Raw genomic sequence first — 26,647 nt, 5'->3', positions numbered from 1 at the left:
ATGAGGAGGTTTGGAGTACCCTATCAAAACTGGTAGGATAAACAAACTGAACTCCCTCTGCAGCAGGCCCACATAGGAAGGATCCTCGTTTCTATGTATTTTTTTCCATTCAACCAATCTTTGCTGCAGTGAGACATATTTTTACTTTGTTTTTAAAACTGTGTTACTCAGTAAATAAAATAAGTGCACATCAACATACCAGAGGAGTTAGTGTATGTGCAATGGTTTGATTACAGTTTTAATTACAAATTAATTGATTAACATAGATATTTGCAATGTAAAAACTAGGGTACATTACTGCAATGTTAATTTAGAGACTTTAAACCCACAAGAATTAGGAAATAACACATAATGCAGCAGAAGTGATGTATGAGCACAAGTATAGGTTTTTACCACATTAACGATGCTTGTTAAACAAATAATTAAAAAAAAAAAAAAAGCCTTGGGAAGTAAACTACTTATCACATATAAAGAAATGTATTTATACTGTATGCAGTAAATATAGCAAATATATTTTTTCTTTCTAGAAAAACCAGAAACTCCAATTATTAAATTTGCTTTTGCAGCTAGATTACATAAATAAGCTAGATGTTAGTGGCTCAACCCTGATTGACCATGAATCTGCCAGAGCACATGCCCTGTAAAGTAAAATGTTAGTTAAGCAAAACGTATTTAAGTTTAAATCTATAGCTTTATTTTTCTCCAGGGTTATAGGAGATTGAGAGGGAAGCCATGCTTAACTAAAGACTTGGAGATAACGTGCAGTACTAACCAGAAGAAGGAGTTACCAGATTCATAGTTGTTATCACCCTGCTTCTGGGCCCGCACTGTCAGGTCAAAGTTTGAGCCTGCATTTGGCCAGGAGAAATAGAACATCCCAGAGTTCAGGATTTTCTTAAGGGCATTAACACGATCCTCTTCCTTGGTTTCTTCCTGGAGGGGACAGAAATCTGTTGCGGTGATTTTGTAAACTTCAGCATCCAGGATTTTTCCCACCGATGTACAGCCTGTCACCAGGACCAGAAAATGCAGCCGCATGTTACCTAGAAGGTGACAGTTACATAAGAATTATATAGAAACACAAGCTATGCCATTCCAAATCAGCCCAGCAATCTGTCATGTCTGCTGTCCTGCCTCCAGCCATCAGTATCTCTTGCTTCAGAGGAAATAAAACCTATGCTGTGTGTGGCTAACATGAGATCACAATATCTATAAGGATAAGTTAAGTTAAAAAGACAATGTAGTTATGACACACATTTAAGAAGCAGCAACATTTCACAGACCAACCAATTTATTTGAGCATCTCTAAGGTGCCACAAGTGCTCCTTTTCTTTTTGCGAATACAGACTAACACGCCTGTTGCTCTGAAACATTTCACAGACCGTAAACTTTTCTACTCTTCCCTCTGTTATCGTGAAAGCTGGCCCTGTGCATGGGCCCAGGACAAAGCCTATTTTGAGGGTTTAAGTGGGACTGGCCCTGGTGCTGGTTCACCGCACAGGGGCAAATTTCACCCTTGCACGGCAGGCAGTTTTCTTAGTGTGCAATGCATTTGTTTCAGGTGAAACCCTGCGATAAAACATCAGTTACATTGAAGCTTTTTAGCTCAAACAGAGTAATAAAATGCAAACATCACCCATGCTGGCAGAACAGTGTCCCGTTTACTCATACAAGGCTCCTGAAGGCTTTTGTTCCAATTAGCATGAATGCAATAGGTTAATGCAGTGGTGAGCTGGAGCCGGTTTGCTAGAACCGGTTGTTAAATTTAGAAGCCCTTTTAGAACCGGTTGTTCCGCGAGGGACAACCGGTTCTAAAAGGGCTTCTAAATTTAACCAGCCAAAAGTGGGTGCTCCAGCCCTGGAACACCCAAGGGGAAAATTTGGTGAGTGCAGAGCACCCATCGGCAGCTCTCTGCCCCCCCTCCAGCTCACCTCTGCTCCGCCTCCTCCCCTGAACGCGCTGCCCCGCTCTGCTTCTCCGCCCCCCCCCCCAGCTTCCCGTGAATCAGCTGTTTGCGCGGGAAGCTGGGGCAGGCTGAGAAGCAGGCGGCGGCTTCCGCTCAGGCCCAGGGAGGCGGAGGTGAGCTGGGGCAGAGGGGCGCGAGGAGAGCTGCCCGCGCCGTAGCAGGTAACCCGGTGGGGAGGGCACACAGGGGAACCGCTCCTCGCCCCAGCTCACCTCCGCCTCCCTCGGCCTGAGCAGGAAGCCGCCACCTGCTTCTCAGCCCTCCCCGGCTTCCTGCTGAACGGCTGATTTGCGGGAAGCCGGGGGGGGCGGGGTGGAGAAGCAGGGCAGGGCGGTGCATTCAGGGGCGGTGGCGAGCGGGGGCCAGGCGCGGGGCGGGGAGCTGCCGGTGGGTGCTCTAGCCCTGGAGCACCCAGGGAGTCAGCACCTAAGGCGCCACTTTTGATGTGATCAGTGGGGGAGCGGCCACTCCCCCTGCTCCCTGCCCTAGCTACGCTCCCTTGCCCCTAGGAGCCAGAGGGACCTGCCGGATGCTTCCTGGGAGCTGCCCCAGGTAAGCACCTCACCTCGCCCCCCAGCAGGTGCCTCTAGCTCTTAGGGGTGGGGTGGGCACCCACTACGGTGGCCCACGAGACCCTCCTGCCCGGTTCCAGGGGCAGTCAGAGGACAGGGGAGGGGGGGTGGATGGGGCAGGTGTCCTGAGGGGGGCGTCAAGGAACGCAGGGGGGTTGGATGGGGCGAGGAGGGAACCTGTTGTTAAGATTTTGGCAGCTCATCACTGGGTTAATGTACAGAAAGATTGAGGCCTTGTCTACCCTACACAGTTTTGTCTGCAAAAGGCAGCTTTTGCCGATAACACAGTGGAGGTGTACGCGCTACAATGCTACTTTTGTCGGCAAAACTCTCCTGTTTTGCTGACAAAATAAAACCACCTCGACGAGAGGCACAAAGCTTTTGGTGGCAAAGTTAAAGCAACAAAGCGTCAGTGTAGATGCTGCCGTTCATTATGTTAACTTAACTGGCCTTCCCCAGTATCCCATAATGCCCGCCATGACCACTCTGCTCACTATTTTGAGCTTGGCTGCCCTGCAGGCATGCACCCCTCCCCTTTCAAAGCTTTGGTAAGTTCTGACAGCTAAGTGTGCCGCTCTGGCAGCAAAGAGCAACTTGGAATCCTGCTCTCCCCTGCACTAGGAACACAGCGGCCGGCAGGTTGCTACTACCCGGGGAGAAGGGGGGAGGGACTGCTGTGCTGAGCCAGGATGGGAGGAGGAGGCTGACATGTGTGGGGGTGTCCCCTTACCCCTGCCTCAGGATTGATTGCTGTCTGAACTTAAAAAGACAGCATGCCAACACACCCACTCTCCCCCAACAAGAACTCTGTCTCTCTCACATACACACTCCCCCAACATACAATCTGTCTCTGTCTCTCTCCTGATACGCCCGACACACACTCCCTGTCACACACTCTCCTCCTTCCTCCTCCCCATACACACTTCAGTTGAAAAGCAGCTGGCAACGTAGTAGGATGCCCATGGAACAATGGGATTGAGAAACTTGCATCATGTGATGCTGTACCTGCCCATGAAACATTGGAAACCCTCCGCAACGCACCCTGCAGCCAGTTGCACAGTGGGATAGTTACCACAATGCACTGGTCTCTGTGTAGATGCAACAGCTCCTAATGTGGATGCGCTCCACCGACACAAGGAGCATAGTGTGGACGTGCAACAGCAGTTTAATTAAAGTGGTGGCTGTACATCGGCATAACCTTTGTCTACAAAACTCTGTAGCATAGACATAAGTCAGCAGTAGGGAATCAGGCTTTCGATAAAAAGGCCTTGAGCACTTAAACTCCCCACGACTCTTACTTTCAGACATCAGATCAGGTGAGAAAACCTGCCTTAAGAGGGATATTTGGGGAGCCCAGAACATTTGTGTGGGACTTCAGCATGAAGCACGAGACTGTCTGAATCTACTCATGCTGTTCTGCAGAGTTTAGTTCACAATAAAGGCCAAAGTAGATGGTTATTTATAAAAAGTTATTTTCATAGTGTTTCTTTCTGTTAACAAGGGTACACCATGTTCCCATTCTTGTGTGTGTGTGGGGAAGGGGTTGTTAAGCACATATGTTATGTTTTCTTAGCTAGTACTACAGCTTTGAGTGTTAGAAATGGTAATAACCCTATATTTTATTCCCACTTACTTTGTAACTGACTATGCATAAAGGATTAAAACGAGGAGATTACATCAATTAGCTTAATGGTGAACCACACTTGATCACACACTATTCTGTGGCATCTAATAGAGAGGATCCAGAAAAATATTCCTTGTTCTGGGTTGCTTACAGACTATGAGCCAGGTCCTCACCTGGTGTAAATCAGTGTAGCGCCTCTGAAGTCAACAGAGCTATGCTGATTTACATCAGCAGAGGATCTGGCCCACAGTGAGGAGTTTGGGGGCAGCATTAAGTGATCCTGTAAAGAAACACAAATATACACAAATAAACACAAATTGTTCTAGTCAGTTTCAGCATGAGGGAGGTGGCCCTGACAAACTGATGGCTGCCTGGTGGGTGTGACAGATATGGCAATTTCTGCCAATATCTTTGGGTGATCTTACTGTATTAAGTTTATGTATCATTGTGGGCCAGGGACTGTATAGAATACCATGGGGGAGGATGACCACAGCTCCTTCAGGAACTAAGAACAGTGTGGGGTGATTAGGCAAATTCACTCAGGTAGTCAATCCTCCAAAGTACCACCATCACTTGAAGATGCTCACATACACTCGTTCAAACTGGATTCTCCAGAGACCAAAAGACAAAGAAAGGACTTTTGGATAAAAGGTCTGAGTTTAAGCTGACTCAGAGACTTCTTTCTGATCCAGCAAATGGACAAGATCTTCTGTCCAGGGGAGTCCCCAGTTCTTTTTGGGAAAAAGTTGGAAGGGCTTTGAGGCCCCATAAGACTGATGGTTGACTTCTGGTAAGCTTTAGCATGCGTCTACAAACTTCTATGTTTTTATATGTTTTCTCTATAATGCTTTCACCTTAAGAATAAATATGCCTGCTTATTAAGAACGGTATGGCAATTTGTGACTGCTGGCAATTGCAGTTGTTCATAGCCTTTAAAGAGAAATCAAAGCACAGATGCTGGCCTGTTTAGGCAGTCTGGCTTGCTGGGGATATCAAGCATCAGCAGGAACTCTGAAAACCCAGTCTGCAAAACCCCTGATCAGGAGGGAGAGAGATTCAGGTTTCTGCCCAAGAGAGGTGGTGGCCAAGGAGCCGGGAGCCTAGAGAAAACACTCGAGGGACAGTTGCCCTGAATTGTGACAATAGGAATGCTGAGACAAAAGGGATTTTAGATCTAAAACAGGATCTCATGCAAAAGTTTTCACTGGCTGCTGGGATCCTAATCTTTTTTATAGGGATCATAGCCAGAAGGGATTGAAGGGAAAGGCAGTGTCAGACTAGGAAAAATTAAGTTCAAATCTAATAGTACTTAAAAAAAACCAAACAAACCCATAGCAGGGTGCATTGTGAACAGCTCATTGTTACTGAAACATCTGACCATGTGAGGGGAGACGCTCTGACAGTCAACACCAGGTGCTTCAGACTTATCTTTAAAGTTGTATGAAGTGGTGGTGTAACCACGTCAGTCCCAGAATATTAGAGAGGCAAGATGAGAGGCTTGCTGCTACCATGGGCTGCGTGGACATGCCCAAAATTATGCCAAGCAATGCTCCACCCTGTGGAGCCACCAGGATTGGAAGGGTGCAAAGATGGCTTAAAGCCACAATAGCGCCCCACAGCTGTGAGCTTTAGATGTATAGCACAGAATCTAAGGTGACCAGATATCCCAAAATTAGAGGCTTTGTCTTCTACAGGCAACCTATTACCTCCCCTCCTGATTTCTCACACTTGCTATCTTCTCACCCTAACAGAATCTAACCCAAGATACTTTACTATTTCTTTGCCAGAGATATTAGCCTATTTTTTTTTTAAATAGGAAAGCACCTGAGATGTGCAACCTCTACCCTAGGGCCCCAGATGTTTGGGAAGGGCCTCATCCTGTTCCCATTGAAGCACTGTGTCTAGAAGACAGGTCATTAGCTGGTCATAGTCACACTAGATGGGAGCCTAGGGTTGACCAAAATCAGCTAACATATTTTTAAACATTACTTGCCCTGTCTACAATAGGTGTGATGTCCTGTTTAAAATCATGTTTGTGAATATCCTATTTTCCTAGTCTAGACATGGCCTAGTGATTTTGCCATGGACTGCAATAAGAGCCAGAGCAGGCCCATGATATGCAGTTTAAGCACTCTCTACTGTAAGGCTTCTCTGTTAACTTTAAAGGTATTAGAGCAGGGGTCAGCAACCTTTCAGAAGCGGTGTGCCGAGTCTTCATTTATTCACTTTAATTTAAGGTTTTGCGTGCCAGTAATACATTTTAATGTTTTTTTTTAGAAGGTCTCTCTCTATATTATATAACTAAACTATTGTCGTATGTAAAGTAAACAAGGTTTTCAAAATGTTTAAGAAGCTTCATTTAAAATTAAATTAAAATACTGATCTTACGCCACCGGCCCGCTCAGCCCGCTGCCAGCCTGGGGTTCTGTTTACCTAGGCCAGCAGCAGGCTGAGCGAGGCCTGCGGCCGGGACCCTGGCTGTCAATGGGCAGGCAGCCAGAACTCCAGACCGGCAGCGGGCTGAGCGGCTCAGCCCACTGCCGGTCTGGGGTTCTGTCTGCCAGCTCCTGCCAGCTAGGGTCCCAGCTGCTGGCCCCGCTCAGCCCGTTGCCAGTCTGGGATCCTGGCCCTGCCCACAGAGTGGATACCTACCTTCTCCCTGGTTCTAGCCCATTCTCTTCCTCTCTCTGCACTGAGCTGAGGTTGGGAGTGCACTGAGCACAGGGCTGGGGATGAAGGAGCAGGCTGGGGGTTGGGGTGTAGGGTCTGGCCAGGAGCTAGAATGAGGGAGGGGGCTCAGTTTGGGGTAGGAGCTTTGGGTGTGGAGTGCTTACCTGGGCAGCTCCCATTTGGTGAGGGCTGCAGATGGGAATGGGGGGGGTTTGCAGGAGCTCCCATTTGGTGAGGGCTGCAGATGGGAATGGGGGGGGTTTGCAGGAGCTCCCATTTGGTGCTCAGGGTGGGGGTTGGAATGTGGGGGGTGCAGGAGTCAGGGCATGTGGGGGCTGGGTATGTATGAGGGGGGTGCAGGGGTCAGGACAGAGGGCTGGGGGCGTATGAGGGGGGTGCAGGGGTCAGGGCAGAGGGCTGGGGCTGTGGGCTAGGGTCTTGGGGGTGCTCCCAGCCCCCTGCCCAGAGCAGCTCACGGCAGGGGGCTGGAGGGGATATGCCCTGATTCCACCCCCGTTCCCCACCTCTTCTCCGCCTCCTCCCTGGAGCAGCTCCCCCTCCCGTGCAAGGGCCGTCAGCTGATCGGCAGCAGGGAGGGAGAGAAGGGGCAGGAACCCAGCACACTGGGGGAAGAGGCGGGGGAGGGAGGAGCTTGCCTGCCCTGCAGCAGCAGCTGGCAGGACCAAGCTTCTTCACCCTGCCCCCATGGGGAGCAGAGAAGAGCAGGCTGGGGTGGGCAGGATTTTTAACGGCACGCTGCTGCCTGCCGGGGTCCCAGCCTGGGTTTGAGAGCAGGCTGAGCTCACACCCCACCCCGCCCCACCCCACCCTGCCCTAGGCATCAGAGTGAAATCTGGAACTTAGAAGTGCGGTCTGCACAGCTAGCCCTGCAGGCCCAAGTCTGTCGTCCCAGGCTGGAGGGTCGCTCTGCCACGAGCTCTGTAGACATACCCTCTTAGGCAGCCCTGAAGGCCTCTCTAATTTACAGCAGCCTCTCAAGGCTACATTATGGGCCACAGCACACTCCAGACTCTCCAGTGCTGTGGCCCTGACCCTCCAACATGCCACCTACACCAGAGCTTGCAAAGGGGTCCGCAGGAGGCAGCCTTAAGGCTGTCTCACAAAGCCTATCCTAGGGGAATCCTCACCAGATGGAGGTGGAGCTTTGACAGTCCTAGGCCACTCTGGCCCTTTTATGTGAGGTACAGGGGACAGTGCGGAGGTGAAGATCTCGCATCTCAAGCTTTCAGAAACATGCACAATAATAAGAATGTTATCAATATAATACCATTCTCAAACTGTAAATCATGTCTCTTTCAAGCCTCAAAACCACCAGATAGTCTCCATTCATGAAAAACCAAGCCCTCAGAGACAGACTTACTGTACTTTCCACCCTTAAAAAAAAACATTCAACTCTTCTTTTTCAGGGTTCAGATGCTTGGTGGGTCACCAGCTAGTTTCCCACACTCATTACATTTTCTGTGTGCGCGCAATATATATATTATATATATGCATGTGCTGTTTAGCATCTGGTCATGAACATTTTGATGCAGCTTCCTCCTTACTCGCTCCACCCCTTTCCTTCTTTGCCAACACTTTCAGCTTAGCCTTGGAAATGCTCTTCTCTCAGTTCTAAGAAAACTTGCTCCCCGTGTTATCTCACTCCTGGGCCTTTCCCCAAGCACAGGCTGCCAATTTCCCCTCCCCAAAGCGGTCTCTAATTACATCTGCTGCATTTGTGATGCGAGCCTAGACTGAACTATGTCCATTCGTCATTTCACTTAGACATTTTGTTGGACTGAAAACACAGTCCCAGAGAATAAAACAAAAGCTTTATTTACCCAAGCATGCTGTTTGAAATACCATTTTGTGTGGCAATAGCAGCATTACCAGCTGCAGGGCCAACCCCTCTAGTTACCGTACTTAACAGGAGCAGACAGGCCATACAAGTCTGATTATAACAACTATTAGTATATCTCATTCTGAAGCCAGCAATAAATCAAAATCCAACTTTATTTATTTCCAGCTAAAATTTTTTTTTTTTTAAATGTGATTCCTCTTCTGGTATATATCACTTCAAGTAACCACCCTGCCACCCCCACCCCTCCGGGCCTTTTTTTTTTTTTTAAAATAGTTGCTTTAATGTGAGAATAACTACTCAGCTTTTGGGCTCTGATCCTACAAAGACTTATGTATGTGCTTAACTTTAAGGACAGGAATAGTTTCACTGAAGCAATGGGACTACCCACATACTTAAAATCAAGCACACACAAGTCTTTTCAGGGTTTCGGCCTTAGGCTTTGTCTACACTGGCAAGTAAAAGACAGAGTAACAGCCGTATGGAGTGGAAATCTATCAACTGCATGAAAAAACTTGTACAGATACAGACAGACATCATCTTCCTTTCCAAATGCAAACAGATGGGCATCGTACCAAAAGGACTGAAGGTAAAAAATCCATTACAATTGACATACCACACAGACTATGCTGACAGCTTGTGCCACACGCTCTCAGAGAAACTGCGGAACCACCTGATCAACATCCTCTACAGCAAACAGGGAAAGATTAAGAATGAGCTCTCAAAAATGGATACTCTCATAAAAAAACAGACTTCCACACAAACTTCCTTGTGGCTGGACTTTACTAAAACTAGACAAGCCATTTACAACACACACTTTGCTTCTCTACAAAAGAAAAAGGACACTAAACTTTCTAAACTACTACATGCCACAAGGGGCCACAGCAATGGTTCCCTCAACCCACCCAGCAATATTGTTAACCTATCCAACTATACTCTTAGCCCAGCAGAAGCAGCTGTCCTATCTCGGGGCCTCTCCTTCTGCCCCTCCACCCCCACAAACATGATACAGTTCTGTGGTGACCAAGAATCCTATTTTGGACGTCTCCGACTCAAGGAATATTTCTAACATACCTCTGAACAACATACTAATCCACAGAGACCTCCCTACCATCACTACAAAAAGAAGGATTCTAGGTGGACTCCTCCTGAAGGTCGAGACAGCAGACTGGACTTCTACATAGAGTGCTTCCGCTGACGTGCACGGGCTGAAATTGTGGAAAAGCAGCATCACTTGCCCCATAACCTCAGCCGTGCAGAACACAATGTCACCCACAGCCTCAGAAACAACTCTGACATCATAATCAAAAAGGCTGACAAAGGAGGTGCCGTTGTCATCATGAATAGGTCGGAATATGAACAAGAGGCTGCTCGGCAGCTCTCCAACACCGCTTTCTACAAGCCATTACCCTCTGATCCCACTGAGGGTTACCAAAAGAAACTACAACATTCGCTCAAGAAACTCCCTGAAAAAGCACAAGATCAAATCCGCACAGACACACCCCTGGAACCCCGACCTGGGATATTCTATCTGCTACCCAAGATCCATAAACCTGGAAACCCTGGGTGCCCCATCATCTCAGGCATTGGCAACCTGACAACAGGATTGTCTGGCTATGTAGACTCCCTCCTCAGGCCCTATGCTACCAGCACTCCCAGCTACCTTCGAGACACCACTGACTTCCTGAGGAAACTAAATCCATCGGTGATCTTCCTGATAACACCATCCTGGCCACTATGGATGTAGAAGTCCTCTACACCAACATTCCACACAAAGATGGACTACAAGCCGTCAAGAACACTATCCCCGATAATGTCCCGGCTAACCTGGTGACTGAACTTTGTGACTTTGTCCTTACCCATAACTATTTTACATTTGGGGACAATGTATACCTTCAAATCAGCGGCACTGCTATGGGTACCCGCATGGCCTCACAGTATGCCAACATTTTTATGGCTGATTTAGAACAACGCTTCCTCAGCTCTCGTCCCCTAATGCCCTACTCTACTTGCGCTACATTGATGACATCTTCATCATCTGGACCCATGGAAAAGAAGCCCTTGAGGAATTCCACCATGATTTCAACAATTTCCATCCCACCATCAACCTCAGCCTGGTCCAGTCCACACAAGAGATCCACTTCCTGGACACTACAGTGCTAATAAACGATGGTCACATAAAAACCACCCTATACCGGAAACCTACTGACCACTATTCCTACCTACGTGCCTCCAGCTTTCACCCTGACCACACCACACGATCCATTGTCTACAGCCAATCTATGCAATACAACCGCATTTGCTCCAACCCCTCAGACAGAGACAAACACCTACAAGATCTCCATCAAGCATTCTTACAACTACAATACCCACCTGCAGAAGTGAAGAAACAGATTGATAGAGCCAGAAGAGTTCCCAGAACTCAGTTCTACTACAGGACAGGCCTAACAAAGAAAATAACAGAACGCCACTAGCCGTCACCTTCAGCCCCCAACTAAAACCCCTCCAACGCATTATTAAGGATCTATAACCTATCCTGAAGGATGACCCAACACTCTCACAAATCTTGGGAGACAGGCCAGTCCTTGCCTACAGACAACCCCCCAACCTGAAGCAAATACTCACCAGCAACCACATACCACACAACAGAACCACTAACCCAGGAACCTATCCTTGCAACAAAGCCCGTTGCCAACTGTGCCCACATATCTATTCAGGGGACACCATCACAGGGCCTAACAACATCAGCCACACTATCAGAGGCTCATTCACCTGCACATCCACCAATGTGATATATGCCATCATGTGCCAGCAATGCCCCTCTGCCATGTACATTGGTCAAACTGGACAGTCTCTATGTAAAAGAATAAATGGACACAAATCAGATGTCAAGAATTATAACATTCATAAACCAGTCGGGGAACACTTCAATCTCTCTGGTCACGCGATTACAGACATGAAAGTTGCGATATTACAACAAAAACACTTCAAATCCAGACTCCAGCGAGAGACTGTTGAATTGGAATTCATTTGCAAGTTGGCTACAATTAACTTAGGCTTGAATAGAGACTGGGAGTGGCCTATTTCCCCTTGTTTTTTCATACCCCCCCCCCCCAAGACGTTCTTGTTAAACCCTGGATTTGTGCTGGAAATGGCCCACCTTGATTATCATACACATTGTAAGGAGAGTGGTCACTTTAGATAAGCTATTACCAACAGGAGTGTGGGGGACCTGGATTTGTGCTGGAAATGGCCCAACTTGATTATCATGCACATTGTGAGGAGAGTGATCACTTTAGATAAGCTATTACCAGCAGGAGAGTGGGGTGGGGGGAGGTACTTTTTCATGCTTTGTGTGTATAAAAAGATCTTCTACACTTTCCACAGTATGCATCCGATGAAGTGAGCTGTAGCTCACGAAAGCTTATGCTCAAATAAATTGGTTAGCCTCTAAGGTGCCACAAGTACTCCTTTTCTTTTTGGGTGGAAATAAAGCATTTAACGAACAAGATTTTACAGGAGGGTTTCCTAGGCTCTAAACAATTTCACTTGTATTATGCAGTAAGTCTCCACAAAAGAAAAGGCCACAGAAAGCTTCCTCTTTGAAAAAAATAAAATAAAATCAGTTTGTCACATGGCAAACTATTTCCTACAGTATGTGAACTGACGACAACCCGGGATTCTCACGGGATCATGGTTTACAAATTTTCCTGAGCCACAGATTGGCATTAATGCTGATATTTTGCCAGCAGAGAGAGAATGGCTTTAAGCCATGGAACTTACACGGAGAAAAAGATATACAGCAGATACTGTAATCATGAGGGGAGAGAAATGAAAATAAGACACACACTGACATCCCCCTAGGTCCATATGGTACTTCCCCCAATTTTTTATTTTCAAAATAGAGGAATAGTGTTAGCCTCACTAGCCTTAACTTTTCACATGTGTAGCTTTCTATCCATTTTATTTCTGTCATAATATTTTAATGTTGCATCCCTTGGGATTCCAAATAAAACTTTGATTGAAAAAAAGTGTAAATAATGTGAACTACCATATTCATATAAATCAATCAACACTACATGATTTGTTTCATTTTTGATCCATCTTGCTGCATCAGCAATGTGCACATGCGCGAGGATCCAACTCTTAGGAGGAGCTGAACAGCAGTCAGAAGATTTATGCTTGTTTTACTGAATACACAAGCAGCAGAATTAAAAAACTACCGCAGATGAGACATAGACATTTGTTGCTTTACCAAATGTAACTGGCTTTAAGATTAGAAGAAGGTAGACAGTATTCCTTTAAGATCAGAAGAAAAATTAACCCAGAATCAATTCCCTGCAGTTTTCATTTGCTAGCAGTGCTAGTCAGGAGCAAACCTTGCACTCAGGGGACTACATGTACTCTAACTGTGGCCAGCCTTCATTTGTGGCCAGGAGGTTCCTTGCACACTGTGGAGGGACAGGCCAAAATCCAGCCCTATTTCTCAAACCAAAAAATCTTAGATGAGAAACGAATGCAAATAAGGTGGAAGAAAGAGGAAAAATATGGTTAAAGTTTCCTTTATATCAATATCCCAGGGCAGCAGAAGAAAGCATATTACATACTGCTTAAAGAGCTACAGAGTGCTTGATGCACAGAGCGAGCAGAAAAGAAACAATTTAAAGAAATCCAGAAAAGGAAACCTTAAAGAGTAATCAAAGAGCTCAAGGTCTTAATATGCACTTCACACTTGCACAAGCAACAATGCCAGCAGTGGACCTTTTAAAGTAGCTCTCACCTTAGAAACCCTGAATCTTCACTTAAATTGCTTTTTAAACAAAAATTAGAATTTACTTTACAAGTGGGGTAAAATCTACATTCCTGCTTCATTCCAGCCTTTACAACGCACTTGTAGAATGACATTTTCATCACTACAGTGCTAAAAGGTGTTTAGGAACCCAGAAGCAGCCATAATGGATCAGACCCTGCCCAGTCTAGTCTGGTATCTTGTCTCCCACGATGGCCAGAATCGGATGCCTCAAAGTCAGATATAGAAAATAAATATATTTGAGAAAGATGGAGGAGTGCACTTTCCATTTCACTAGAGCAAATACAAGAAAACAATCCTTTCAGGGATAATGAGATAAATTCTGAACACAGTTATCCTGGTGTAAATTTGATGTATAGTAACTGAGATCATTATGTAGCCCAGTGGTGAACCATAATAATCATAGTTGGCTTTAAAGAGGAACTTTACAGCAAATGGGAAAACTCAGCTATTCGCAGAAATATGTGCTGAATGCCCCACTTACCAGGCTGTGTGTGGGAGGGTGAGTCTGGGAGAACATTCAGCAAGACAATAAGACAAAATTAACTTTTATACTTTTTGTGCGACGCCTATGAAATCAGCTGCCTTGACCAAAGTTCAGCGAGGATACCACCAGGAAGCATAATTCTGGAACATCGCTGATAACAATAAATGTGGCTGCTGTATTAAACCTGTGTATATATGCCTCTTGTTATTCATTTTCTCCCACAGTGTGTCATAGGTTTCAAAGCTTTCTATTATGAAATACAGTAAAAAGGAGAAACTAGTCAATTTTCAATTCACATTGTTGTGAATACCTCAATCTACTCCTTTTTCTTTCCTTTTGCAAGTGAAATCACTCATGGTTTTTCACTCTCGTTATATGAAAATCCACAACCCAACCATCTCCTCCTAATTCAGTCTCTGCTATATTTCAAGGTAAGGTGACCAAAGCTGGACACCGGACTCCTAATGAAAACATGTATCTCTGCTCGATAAAATACAGTATTTTTCAGAATTTTTTTTCTCGCCTTATGTTATTGCACCAAGTATGCCATTTTCTTTTCTGAACTGCGGTTGTCCACTGGGCTTCATCAAGCTATCTTTGCTGACAATTTATACAGCAACTATCTGTATTGAGGGTTCTATTAATCTCCATTTTTATGGGTACTGAATTTAAATTAAATTTTTAAATAAAAAACCCTCCTCAGACTTACAGACTTTGAGGCCAGAAGGGACCATCATGATCATCTAGTGTCTGACCTCCTGCACATTGCAGGCCACAGAATCTTACCCATCCACTCCTGTAATAGACCCATAATCTATTTATATGGCTCCCAGACCTATGGTAGCCAAGTGCCTCATTGTCATCAACACACATATCCTCACCCCTTCTCTGTGAAGTACTATTATCCCCATTTTACAGACAGGGAGTTGAGGCTCAGAGAACAAGCAAAGTCTGTGCTGGTCACAACTAGAACTTGATCTCCCAAATCCCAACCCAGTGTTTTAACCACAAAACATTTCTTCGTCCCTCTAAGCAATGACGCTAGACTTTAAGGAGGCAATTTTTAAAGGCAAATGGAAGCTGGGCACCTATCTGCCCTTTGTGCCTGTGAATATCTCTCACTTATATTTTAACATATGTATACATACCCATACACAGAGAATGTTTCTCAGAAGAGAAATCTGTTATTTCATCAAATAAAGCAACCCCCATAGTTTGTAGTGTCCAGAATTTACCTTATACAGTACACATCTTTTACTGGCACTACTGCATCTGAACAGTGTGCTGTACAATACCATAAACCCAGCTTTAGCATACTGCTTAAAATAAACATCACTGCTAAACCTGCCTTGAGAAGCAAAACCTTGGCTGAAGCACAGCACAGAAACCTTCAGCTGTTAATGCTATTACAACTCCTCCCAAACAAAAAGAAAACGGAGAATCTAGTGAGTCATCCAAATTGACGTAAATGCACACAAGTGAATGCTGTCACTTCTGGGAAACATTAACCTTGTGAGCAGCTTCATAAAGTCCATCAGCATTCCTGTGCAAAGGCAAGGCAATGTAAAAAGCAGCCTCTATTCTCCTCTCCTTGGCAGGTGGAAATGGAGTACACTAAACTTCTGCAGACAAGGAGACTCAAGACTACACTGATCCCTAAGTGCTAGTATTTACAGGTTAATTCATTGCCCGGAGAGCTCCCAGACACATTTTATATTTCCTACAAGAGACTGTTTCTCAGCTTGGCAAATACTCTCCAAAGGCATACACAAAAGAGTGTATCTTCAAAATATTTTTGGCTAATTTAGCACTCACAAAAGGTGCTGATTTGCTTGCACATCTCCCATAGTTGGTTTGAGCATTAGCTTCCTAAACCCAGGGTTGTGAGTTCAATCCTTGAGGGGGCCATTTAGCGACCTGGGCCAAAAATTGGGGATTGGTCCTGCTTTGAGCAGGGGGTTGAACTAGATGATTTCCTGAGGTCCCTTCCAACCCTGATATTCTATGAAATCCAAATAGTGACCAACTGGTCAAACAGACCACTCTGTCACTGCCTATTCCATAGGTTCCTGAACTGTGGTCTGCAAACCACTGGTGCGCTGCAGAGAGCTGGCTGGTTGCATTGCGCTGCTCTCCTTGTATTTTTCACTTCTTTTAATGCATTTTAGCAGCTGGAAACATTAAATATCTTCCTAGTGTCACTTTTTCCATGGAAACAACTGCTGTAGGGATTGTGAATGAGAAGGAAGGCAAGTCACGTATTTGGGACCAGAGAAAAATGGTCCCCCAACCACCAATGAAAGAGCAGGTGCGCAAATGACATTTTCTCTCTCTAGCTGAAATCTGCCCTGGGAAATGTTTGGGAATCATAAAATCATAGAATATTAGGGTTGGAAGAGACCTCAGGAAGGCATCTAGTCCAATCCCCTGCTCAAAGCAGGACCAACACCAACTAAATTATCCCAGTCAGGGCTTTGTCAAGCCAAGCTTTAAAAACCTCTAAGAATGGAAATTCCACCACCTTCCTACGTAACCCAATCCAGTGCTTCACCACCCTCCTAGTGAAATAGTGTTTCCTAATATCCAACCTAGACCTCCCCCTCTGCAACTTGAGATCATTGCTTCTTGTTCTGTCATCTGCCACCACTGAGAATAGCTTAGCTCCATCCTCTTTGGAACCCCCTTTCAGATAATCCCCCCTTACTCTTCTCTTCTGCAGACTAAATAATCCCAGTTTCCTCAGCTTCTCCTCTTAAGTCATGTGCCCCAGCCCCCTAATCATTTTCGTTGCCCTCCACTGGACTCTCTCCAATTTGTCCACATCCCTTCTGTAGTGGGGGGACCAAAACTGGACACAATACTCCAGGTGTGGCCTCAGCAGTGCCGAATAGAGGGGAATCATCACTTCCCTCGATCTGCTGGCAATGCTCTTACTAATACAGCCCAATATGCCGTTGGCCTTCTTGGGAACAAGGGCTCACTGCTGACTCATATCCAGTTTCTCATCCACTGTAATCCCCAGGTCCTTTTCTGCAGAACTGCTGCTTAGCCAGTCAGTCCCCAGCCTGTAGCGGTGCATGGAATTCTTCCTTCCTAAGTTCAGGACTCTGCACTTGTCCTTGTTGAACCTCATCAGATTCCTTTTAGCCCAATCCTCCAATTTGTCTAGGTCACTCTGGACCCTATCCCTACCCTCCAGTGTATCTACCTCTCCCCCCAGCTTAGTGTCATCTGAGAACTTGCTGAGGGTTCAATTCATCCCATCATCCAGATCATTAATAAAGATGTTGAACAAAACCGGCCCCAGGACTGATCCCTGGGGCACTCCGCTTGATACCGGCTGCCAAATAGATATCGAGCCATTGATCATTACCCATTGAGCCCAACAATCTAGCCAGCTTTCTATCCACCTTATAGTCCATTTATCCAGTCCATACTTCTTTAACTTGCTGGCAAGAATACTGTGGGAGACCGTATCAAAAGCTTTGCTAAAGTCAAGATATATCACATCCACCGCTTTCCCCCATATCCACAGAGCCAGTTATCTCATCATAGAAGGCAATCAGGTTGGTCAGGCATGACTTGCCCTTGGTGAGTCCATGTTGACAGTTCCTGATCACCTCTCTCTCCTCCAAGTGCTTCAAAATGGATTCTTTGAGGATCTGCTCCATGATTTTGCTGGTGACTGAAGTGAGGTTGACTGGTCTATAGTTCCCCGGGTTCTCTTTCTTCCCTTTTTTAAATATGGGCACTATATTTGCCTTTTTCCAATAGTCTGGGAACCTTTGGTCTGTTCTATTTAAGTACAGCCCTCTGTGGCTTTTCAGTTAAGAGAACTATGCAAATATAACTTGCAGCTGGTCCTTATTATCAAGACATTAACAGAATTTTTGGCAGCCTCCCTTCAGAAGTGGCTCTGAACAGGAACAGTATAGAGGTAAAATTGGGACAAGAGAGATGCACTGGCAGAGCTCGACAGGGGGAATTTTCTTAGGTCATGGTCACCAGAAATAACTAGATTTTCTCAAAAAATAAATAAATAGATGTGGGGAAACATAGCAGCAAAAGTCTGAAGAAACGAAAAATAGGTTATAACACACAGCTGCCATATGTTTATCCCCTATAAAATTATTATTAATACAAGATTTAATATGAAGGTTACAGGGACTTCATAGAGTTCATAGAGTTCACAGATTTTTAAGGCAGGAAGGGATTACTACGTCATCTAGTCCAGGGATGGGCAAACTTTTTGGCCTGAGGGCCACATCTGGGTATGGAAATTGTACGGTGGGCCATGAATGTTCACGAAATTGGGGTTGGGATACAGGAGTGGGTGAGGGCTCTGGCTGGGGGTGCAGACTCGGGGAGGGCAGAAATGAGGAGTTCAGGGTGAGGGAGGGATTTCCGGGCTGAGGCATCGGGTTGGGGTGCGGGAGAGGGATCAAGCCTGGGGCAGGGGTTTGGGGCATGGGAGGGGGTCAGGAATGTAGGCTCCGAGCAGTGCTTATCTCAAGCAGCTCCTGGAAGCAGTGGCATGTCCCCCCTCTGACTCCTATGTGGAGGTGCGGCCAGGCGGCTCTGCGTGCTGCCCCACCTGCAGGCGCCACCCCTGCAGCTCCCATTAGCTGTAGTTCCCAGCCAATGGGAGCTGTGGGGGTGGCGCTTGGGGCGGGGGCAGGGCATGGAGCCCCCTGGCTGCCCCTAAACATAGGAACCGGAAGGGGGACATGCTGTTTCCGGGAGCCTCACCATGTGTGCATAGAGCAGTCTCTGACCCTGCTCCCCGGCTGGAGCGCGGAAGCAACGCAAGCCCCAGACCCCGCTCCCCAGCAGGAGCTCGAGGGCCAGATTAAACCAGCAGGAGGGCTGGATGTGGCCCGTGGGCCATAGGTTGCCCACCCCGATCTAGTGTGACCTACTCTGTATCGTAGTGTATCACAGAACTTTATCCAGATACACCTCTCTTGAGCTTAGTGACTTCAGACAACTGAACTGTTGTGTGTCACAGGCAGAGAACAGGAGGGACTGAGGTGCCACCTGTGATTGATTTAGTTCCCCTCTGCAAAGAGGGAACTAGCTATAGCTGTGGTTTGAACTGCTCGTATTTATTCGCCACATCCCTTAACTATCACAACAACAGATTTAATTGAACTGCTCTCAGGAAACATAGTTCTATGTGCCAAGAAAAATGGACCATACACTATCTATTTTATTTTCAAGTGCATGAACAAAACTGACATTCAGTTTAACAGAATTACTCAACTACCCCACAAGAAACTGAACAAACCAAACAAAAAATCCCCTTCTTGTTTCAAGTAGTGAGATAGATCTGCAGATTTACACCGTGATATAGAGTGTTCATCTGTAAGTAACTACTTCAAATCCATCCCAAATTGTAGTAGATGGAAGTCATTACCTCCTAACAGCTGTTCAGTGCCCTATATGTAATGAGCTAGGCTATGTCTGCACAACACCACTGTAAGGTCTCCTGTGTAGCCACTCTATGCCAGCAGGAAAGAGCTCTCCCACCGACATAATTAAACCACCCCCAAAGAGCAGCGGTAGCTGTGTCAGCAGGAGACACTCTGCTGCCAACATAGAGCTGTCCACACCGGCGCTTTTGTTGGTGAAACTTATGTTGGTCGGGGGGGGGTGTTTTTTCACACCCCTAACTGACAAAACGTTTGCTGACAAAAGTGCTAATGTAGACAAAGCCTAAGTACATAATCTTATATGATTCCTAGTGTACAGCCATTACTATGTTTGTTATCCCTGTTGGCAGGTTCATTAAAGAGGCCAAGGACTGAGTAGATGCGGAATGGAAAAGTAGTAGTCTCACACCTCCAAGTCAAGGTAAAGGCTCATTGCCAGAGCAGTGTGGGGAAGTCTGTACAGCTATTACCGGCTTTATACATGGAGAATTTCAGTCTCTGAAGCTGTAAATGAGGCACATTTTACAAGCACTAAAATTTACTTAAATATTTGGTTTAAAAACCACCTTAAGCAGTGAACTGAAATGTATTTTATTGGGCCCAATTCTGCAAGGTACTGAGCGCCCTCAAATCAGTGTCATTTGGCTCTGTTCTCTATAGCACTACAAAAATTCATTTTATGTTCCTGTTGTAGAGAGTAGCAGCAACTTCTTTGCTAATTCAAGATTCCTGAAAGCATATGAAAATTAACAACAATGCTGATGCATAATGATATTCTGCAGTGTGTTACTTGAAGTTATGGGGCTGATTCAGAAAACACTCATGCATGCAAGAAGGCTCTTTGAAGTTAATTTGGCTTTTCATGTGAGTAAAGTCATTCATGTACTTTGGCGTTTGCACAACTGGGCCCTTAGTAATCATAAGAGCCATTATTGAAACTAGCTCAATTCAAAACAAAAGGAGGGGAGGGGAAAAATCAATATTTGTATTATACAAAAGTGGTAGGAAAAACAGCAAGCTGTTAACAAAAAACAACGAGGAGTGCTTATGGTACCTTAGAGACTAAAACATTTATTTGGGCATAAGCTTTTGTGGGCTATAACCCACTTCATCACATGCATGGAGTGGAAAATACAGTAAGCAGGTATAAATATACAGCACATGAAAAGACGGAAGTTGCCTTACCAAGTGGGGGGTCAGTGCTAACGAGGCTACAAAAATAAATTTTCCCTTTGTTGATTCTCATGCCTCCTCGTGAACTGCTGGGAATGGGCCACATCTGCGTTGATTGAACTGGCCTCATATTAGCACTACAAAAAGTAATTTCCCGTGTTGATATTCACCCCTTCTTGTCAACTGTTGGAATGGCCACATCCACCCTAATTGAATTGGCCTTGTTAGCACTGACCCCCCCCCACTTGGTAAAGCAACTCCCATCTTTCATATGCTGTATATTTATACCTGCTTACTGTATTTTCCACTCCTTGCATCTGATGAAGTGGGTTATAGCCCACGAAAGCTTATGCCCAAATAAATGTGTTAGTCTCTAAGGTGCCACAAGGACTCCTCGTTGTTTTTACTGATACAGACTAACACAGCTACCCCTCTGAAAGCTGTTAAGAGGGTCTCATGAAACAAAGGAACGTAAAATACTTAACCTAAAAACTCTTAAGATAATATTTTACAGTGTGCTTTTAACCCAATGCACAGCTTATAAAAAATATGTTTGCATCAATAAACCTATCAATAAAATGGTTATATTGGGCAAGAGCCCAAATGTCTTCCAAAACTGACAGAAATCAGGCAACTCTCTGGTCACTGGGATTAAACGAAGTTTGTTTGGGCATGGGCATCTAACAACTGTCCTCATCGTCAAAGCTACTTACCACATTTTAGCCGGAGCTCTCCCAAGCAGCCATAGGCATCCATGAGCTTTTCATATTGCCCTTTAATTACCTCCTTTTCTTCAGGAGCTGAGAAGAAACACAATAAAAAGGCAGCAAGCCTTAGTTACCCAATTCAGTTTTCAGACTGGTATAGTCCTGTACCAAACCCTCCCAGGAGATCTCACTCAACAAACAAGACAATTAGATAACACATGAATAAGTATGTGGGGTTTACAGTGTTAAACTAGGAAGCTATTTAAAAGTTAATGGAACATCCCCATAAAAGACTGAGTGTTAAAAGGTACAAACACGCCTGTTCAAACACCACACAAAGGAAAGAGAGAGGTGCCAGTTGTAAATCCACAGATCATTAATTAATTGTTGCATCTACTAACACATGGTGCAGACACCAGCAAATGGCCTATCACTATCAGAATAAAAACACAAACGATTAATTCATACAGTCCTAAGACCAGAGCTGTTAAAAAAAATTATTTGTTTGAATAGCACTCACACATGCTAGGCATTTTCCAGACATATGAGAAGGGACCATCCCTGCCCCAACAATCTCACAGTCAGACTGAAGACAGACAGAGGACATGGAAGGGGAACAACAAACCGGGATTTTTTTTTATACAAGGCAACAAGATTCAATATAGGCAGCATGGCAAAAATGAGTTTTTGAGAGTCAAAAAATGTATTTTATTGAAGTCAAAACTATTTGGCAAAAGAGCAAGTCAGTGTAAATTTACAACAGAGTAAACAAGAGAACCTATTCTGATCTTAGTTACATCAGTGTAAATCTGGAGTAAATCTTCTCAGGCCATCTTTATAGATCATAAAGAAATGAAGAAGGGGCAGAAAACCGTTTTCCTCCTTTACTAATGGCAGCAGAAGCACACTTTATGATAGAAGAAAAATCCTTGCCCCGAACACTGCAACCTTCAGGACCCTTCACTAAAAGAAAGGATAACAGAAATAGCTAAAGAGATTGAGATAACAAACTGATGGGGGTGGAGGTCAGATTAACAAATTTGCAGGCTAGACACAAGAGGCAGCAGGGAGAATGGAGATATTTCTTCAAGAACCAGGGACCGGAATGTGCGACATCAACATTATTTTAAGGGCATGATCTAAACTAAAGACTGAAGTGTACAGTATGTGTATCAATGTGAGATTAAGCAATACATAAATATGACACCACGTGCAGCTCATGGCAAGCAGCAGCTGATGTTGCCGTGTGTAGAAAAGCCACAAAAATTGGCAAGGCGAGCCAACACACTGCGCGCATATTAACAGAGCTTGGAACAGAGATGGAAGTTTCAGCAAGCATCAGATGTTAAGCCTGGACTAGCTTGGTTTTGCATACAGTGCTGCAGATATATCCCGTCATTTAGGCCCGATCTACACTAGAAACTTTTGTTGGTATTGTAATGTTGGTCAAAGGGGTGATTTTTCATGACATTTCTATACTGGCAACAGCCTTAGTGTAGGCAGTTATACCAGTGACAAGTGCTTTTGGCAGCATGGCTTGTTTCATTCACAGAACCTGAGAAAGCTATACCTGCAAAACCCCCTTTTCCGCTGATATAAGTTGCATCTACACTACCCTGTGTGGGTTTGCTGATGTAGCCAGTATAGCTATACTAACAAACCTCTTCTAGTGTAGACTAGGCCTTAGCTTAGCAGGTCAATGAACAGGAGATGGACTGCGGAAGGTAGACTGTGTGTTGACATCTCCCAATTAGCTAAATGTGAGCTGCTTTGGCTGCCTTCTCACTGAGAGAAGACCCAAGGCATGAGCTATTCTCATGGGCTGTATGGTACAGACCTGCTGGTGGCCTAGCTTTCTTAATAAAATGTTACCATTTAACTTATCAGGAGTTTTTCTAGTGATTCTCCTCAAAGTACTGAGCTGCAGACATGTTTTCTCCCCTGCTCCAGCCCCTACATGCTGCCCTAGCAGTGTACAGGGGTCATTAATGGGCCATCAGAGTCTGGGGGAGAATCCACCCAGAGGAGGTACAACATAGGGGCTCCAGAAATGGCCCTATGCTGCTCCCCTCACAAGACTTGGCACAGGGAGTGTGTCTGGGGCAGGGCTGGGCACAGGACATGGCACTATGAGGATTCTAGGCTGTGCTGCAATCTACAGGCAACCCAGGGTGAGTTGGCATAAATTATATCAGCTGGGGGCTGCTTTAATTTTTGCTGGGCACCATTGTGTCCCCTGGAGGAACTCCGAATCCAAAGGGCACAAATGTAGCATCAAGCCGCATTTGCCCATCCCTCCATCCCAAGGCTGCATTTTCTGTGCTGCGTCCCTTGGAGATGCAGCCCAGAATTGAACCTTGCACGTTTATAGTTGCCTCTGAACACAGTAACTAACAACATGCCAAACACAGCTGTAGTTGATGACATGGGGACTATACAAATCTGGAGGGTGGGAAAGTCCACAGGTCTGTACAGATTGAGTCTTTGTGCCAAATTACGATATGTACTGGGTGGTAGAGTCTAGAGGCCCCATCCCCACGGTGCTGGGCATTGTACAAACTCATGATAAAGAGGCAGCCCCCGCCCTAAAGACATTACAGTCTAAGGCTTGGTCTACGCTACCAACTTATGTTGGTATAACTGCATCGCTCAGGGGTGTGGAAAATCCACACCCCATGCAATGTAGTTATACTGCCCTAACCCCCCCCCCCCCCCCCCCAGTGCACACAGCTACGTCAATGGAAGGGCTTCTCCCACCAACATAGGTACTCCACCTCCCCGAGGCGGTAGCTAAGCTAAGTATGTAGTGTCTTCACTACGTGCTACAGCGGCACAGGTGCACCGGTTCAGCTGCAGCACTGTTACTGTAAAAGAAAAGGAGGACTAGCGGCACCTTAGAGACTAACCAATTTATTTGAGCATAAGCTTTCGTGAGCTACAGCTCACTGCATCAGATGCAACCGATGAAGTGAGCTGTAGCTCAAGAAAGCTTATGCTCAAATAAATTGGTTAGTCTTTAAGGTGCTGCTAGTCCTCCTTTTCTTTTTGTGAGTACAGACTAACACGGCTGCTACTCTGAAACCTGTCATATTACCGTAGACAAGCCCTGAGTAAGTGCGCGGTCCAAAATCAAAACGGTGTTTGGTTTACTATTTTTTGAGTGGAGAAAGGGGTATAGACTGAATTTGAATTAAGCCAGATGGTATCAAAGTGAATAGCAAATTAGTCACTGGGCCTAATTCACTGGGCACTAAAGGTATATCTACACTGCAAAAGATCCTGGTTCAACCGACTTGGACTAGCACCACGGGTCTAAAGATAGCAGTGTGGATGTCCCTGCTCCGACTGGTGCCCAGGCTCCGAGACACACACATCCCAGAGCCCAGGCTCCAGCCCAAGTATCTATACGTCTGTTTTTAGACCTGTAGCATAAGCCCCATGAGCTTAAGCCAGCTGACTCAGCTCTGAGATTCACTGCCACCGGCTGCCTTTTTTTTTTTTTTTTTTTTTTTTTTTTGCAGCGTAGACGTACCCTGATATACATAGGCTCTGCTCTGCTGATTTCAACTGGGTTATGCCTGCTTACACTAGCAGTGCATTCCCATCAGTGGGTTCAACAAGTGCTACTCCGAAACAGGATTCTGTCACTGGGCCAGATTGTGACTGGCCTTTATGCAGTGCAGGGGTAGGGCACTACGAGTCTTTCCCCTCTGCAAGGTATAAAGGCCAGTCACAATTACAATCGCTGTGTTCAGGGGAGAGTAGGAACTGTTCAGTCTGTGTGTCCCCTGGCATGGCCTACCCTTTGCCCACTTCAAGCCAGCCTGCAGAACCAGACCAGAGTGCGAGAGGTAGCATGCAGCCCTCCTGAAGCGATGCAGTACTGGATGTGCTCCCTCTGTGCAATGGGAAGCCCTAGAAAGAATTCTGTCTGAGCTAGACTTTGACACGTTACTGTTACAAGAGCCCTGGGGAGGGGCACTCCCATCAACTGAGGTCAGCAACAACCATGCTGCTGAGCTGCACAGATAATAGTATGTTCACCCAGCTCGGGTACCAAACAGCAATGTTAAAGGGACACGATCAGACAGTTTAGGCCCAACATTTAGGTTTTATTATTTTAGAAAAAGCATTTATAAAACATAAATTAATAGGAATGTTTTAATGAAATGTAAAATAAATGTACACAAAGCCAGGAGTTTTTGTCTGGATTGAAACATTGCCCTGTAGTGTTTGCAACTCATGCTTGGGCACGAGAATTAGAACCAGAATGTGAATGTCTAAAAACAAAAGTGAGATTAACGTGTCTATGGATGTCCAAGCTGGATGAAGCACAAAGAGTAAACAGTCCAAGTAGTGAAACTACTGTAGAACTTTAAAATTTTTTTAGTTGTAAAACCCTAAGGTATCATTGAGCAACACAGGGAATGATGTTTGTGCTTTACATCTGATATAATATTCAACCTGAAAGTAATCTTTCAAGCACCATTTTTCCACTTTCACTAGATCACATAACACCCTAAACATTCTAGCTTCAATTCCTTTCTTTATTAAGGATGAGAAGTATCAATGCATAAGATGGCAACTACCAGTTCTGCTTATAATATAAAGTTATGTTTAAATTAACCCTTTTTGAAACCCCAAACCAGACCTCTGGCAATTTAAAGGAATAAAACAGCAATGTACTGTATTTAAATTATACAATTATTAGTCAACTTTTTACTTTTTTAAAAGTAACTTTCCACTAGGGCTCTAATAGCAGCAAAAAATGTTAGTTGAGTGCCAGTGGTTCTCAATCTTCATTGCACTGCAACCCCCTTCTGACAACAAAAATTACTACACGACCCCAGGAGAGGGGACTGAAGCTTGAGCTTGCCCGAGCCCCACTGCCCCGAGCAGGGGGGCCAAAGCCTGAGCCCCACCGCCCTGGGGGGAGGGGGGGGCAAAGCCAAAGGGCTTCAGCCCCAGGCGGTGGGGGCCTGTAACCTAAGCCTCGCTGCCCAGGGCTAAAGCCCTTGGGCTTTGGTTTTGGCCCCGGGTGGTGGGGCTTGGGCTTAGGCTTCAGTCCTGGGCCCAGCAAGTCTAACGCCAGCCCTGGTGACCCCATTAAAACGGGGTTGTGACCCACTTTGGGGTCCCGACCCCTCAGTTTGAGAACCGCAGGACTACATTATTTGATAAGTTTCCCTGGCATCTGTTGAATAACATATTTGCAATTGCATCTCTCTCGCTGGTCCAATGCTAAGTATTGAAAGCTTTCCTGAGTAGCAACAAACTGACATGATACATGCTGGTTTCCTTGTTGCTCATGGGGTACTGAGGAGTCCGTTTCACACTACAGCAGCTT

The 26,647-nt window shown here is 45.5% G+C and overlaps 1 protein-coding gene across 6 annotated transcripts in view; it reads right to left on the bottom strand.

Annotated features, from left to right (window-relative positions):
- The window catches only part of SYNJ2 (synaptojanin 2), a 103,940-nt gene that overhangs the window by 66,985 nt on the left and 10,308 nt on the right, over nucleotides 1-26,647 (bottom strand). For 5 of the 6 annotated variants that reach the window (XR_012158101.2, XM_073337776.2, XM_073337777.2 and 2 more), the window contains exons 2-3: nucleotides 21,307-21,393; nucleotides 773-1,043 (exon numbers count right to left, since the gene is read on the bottom strand). Coding sequence is in view for 5 of the 6 variants with exons in the window: in XM_073337776.2 (XP_073193877.1) it covers nucleotides 773-1,043; nucleotides 21,307-21,393 (358 nt within the window). In the remaining variant the exon portion in view is untranslated. Of the gene's footprint in view, nucleotides 1-772; nucleotides 1,044-21,306; nucleotides 21,394-26,647 lie in introns of those variants that run through there. The other variant, XM_073337775.2, reaches the window with a different exon arrangement.

This window comes from Lepidochelys kempii, chromosome 3 (genome assembly GCF_965140285.1).
Source record: "Lepidochelys kempii isolate rLepKem1 chromosome 3, rLepKem1.hap1, whole genome shotgun sequence".
NCBI classification, from domain to species: Eukaryota; Metazoa; Chordata; order Testudines; family Cheloniidae; genus Lepidochelys; species Lepidochelys kempii.
This window is presented reverse-complemented; position numbering and strand designations above follow the sequence as displayed.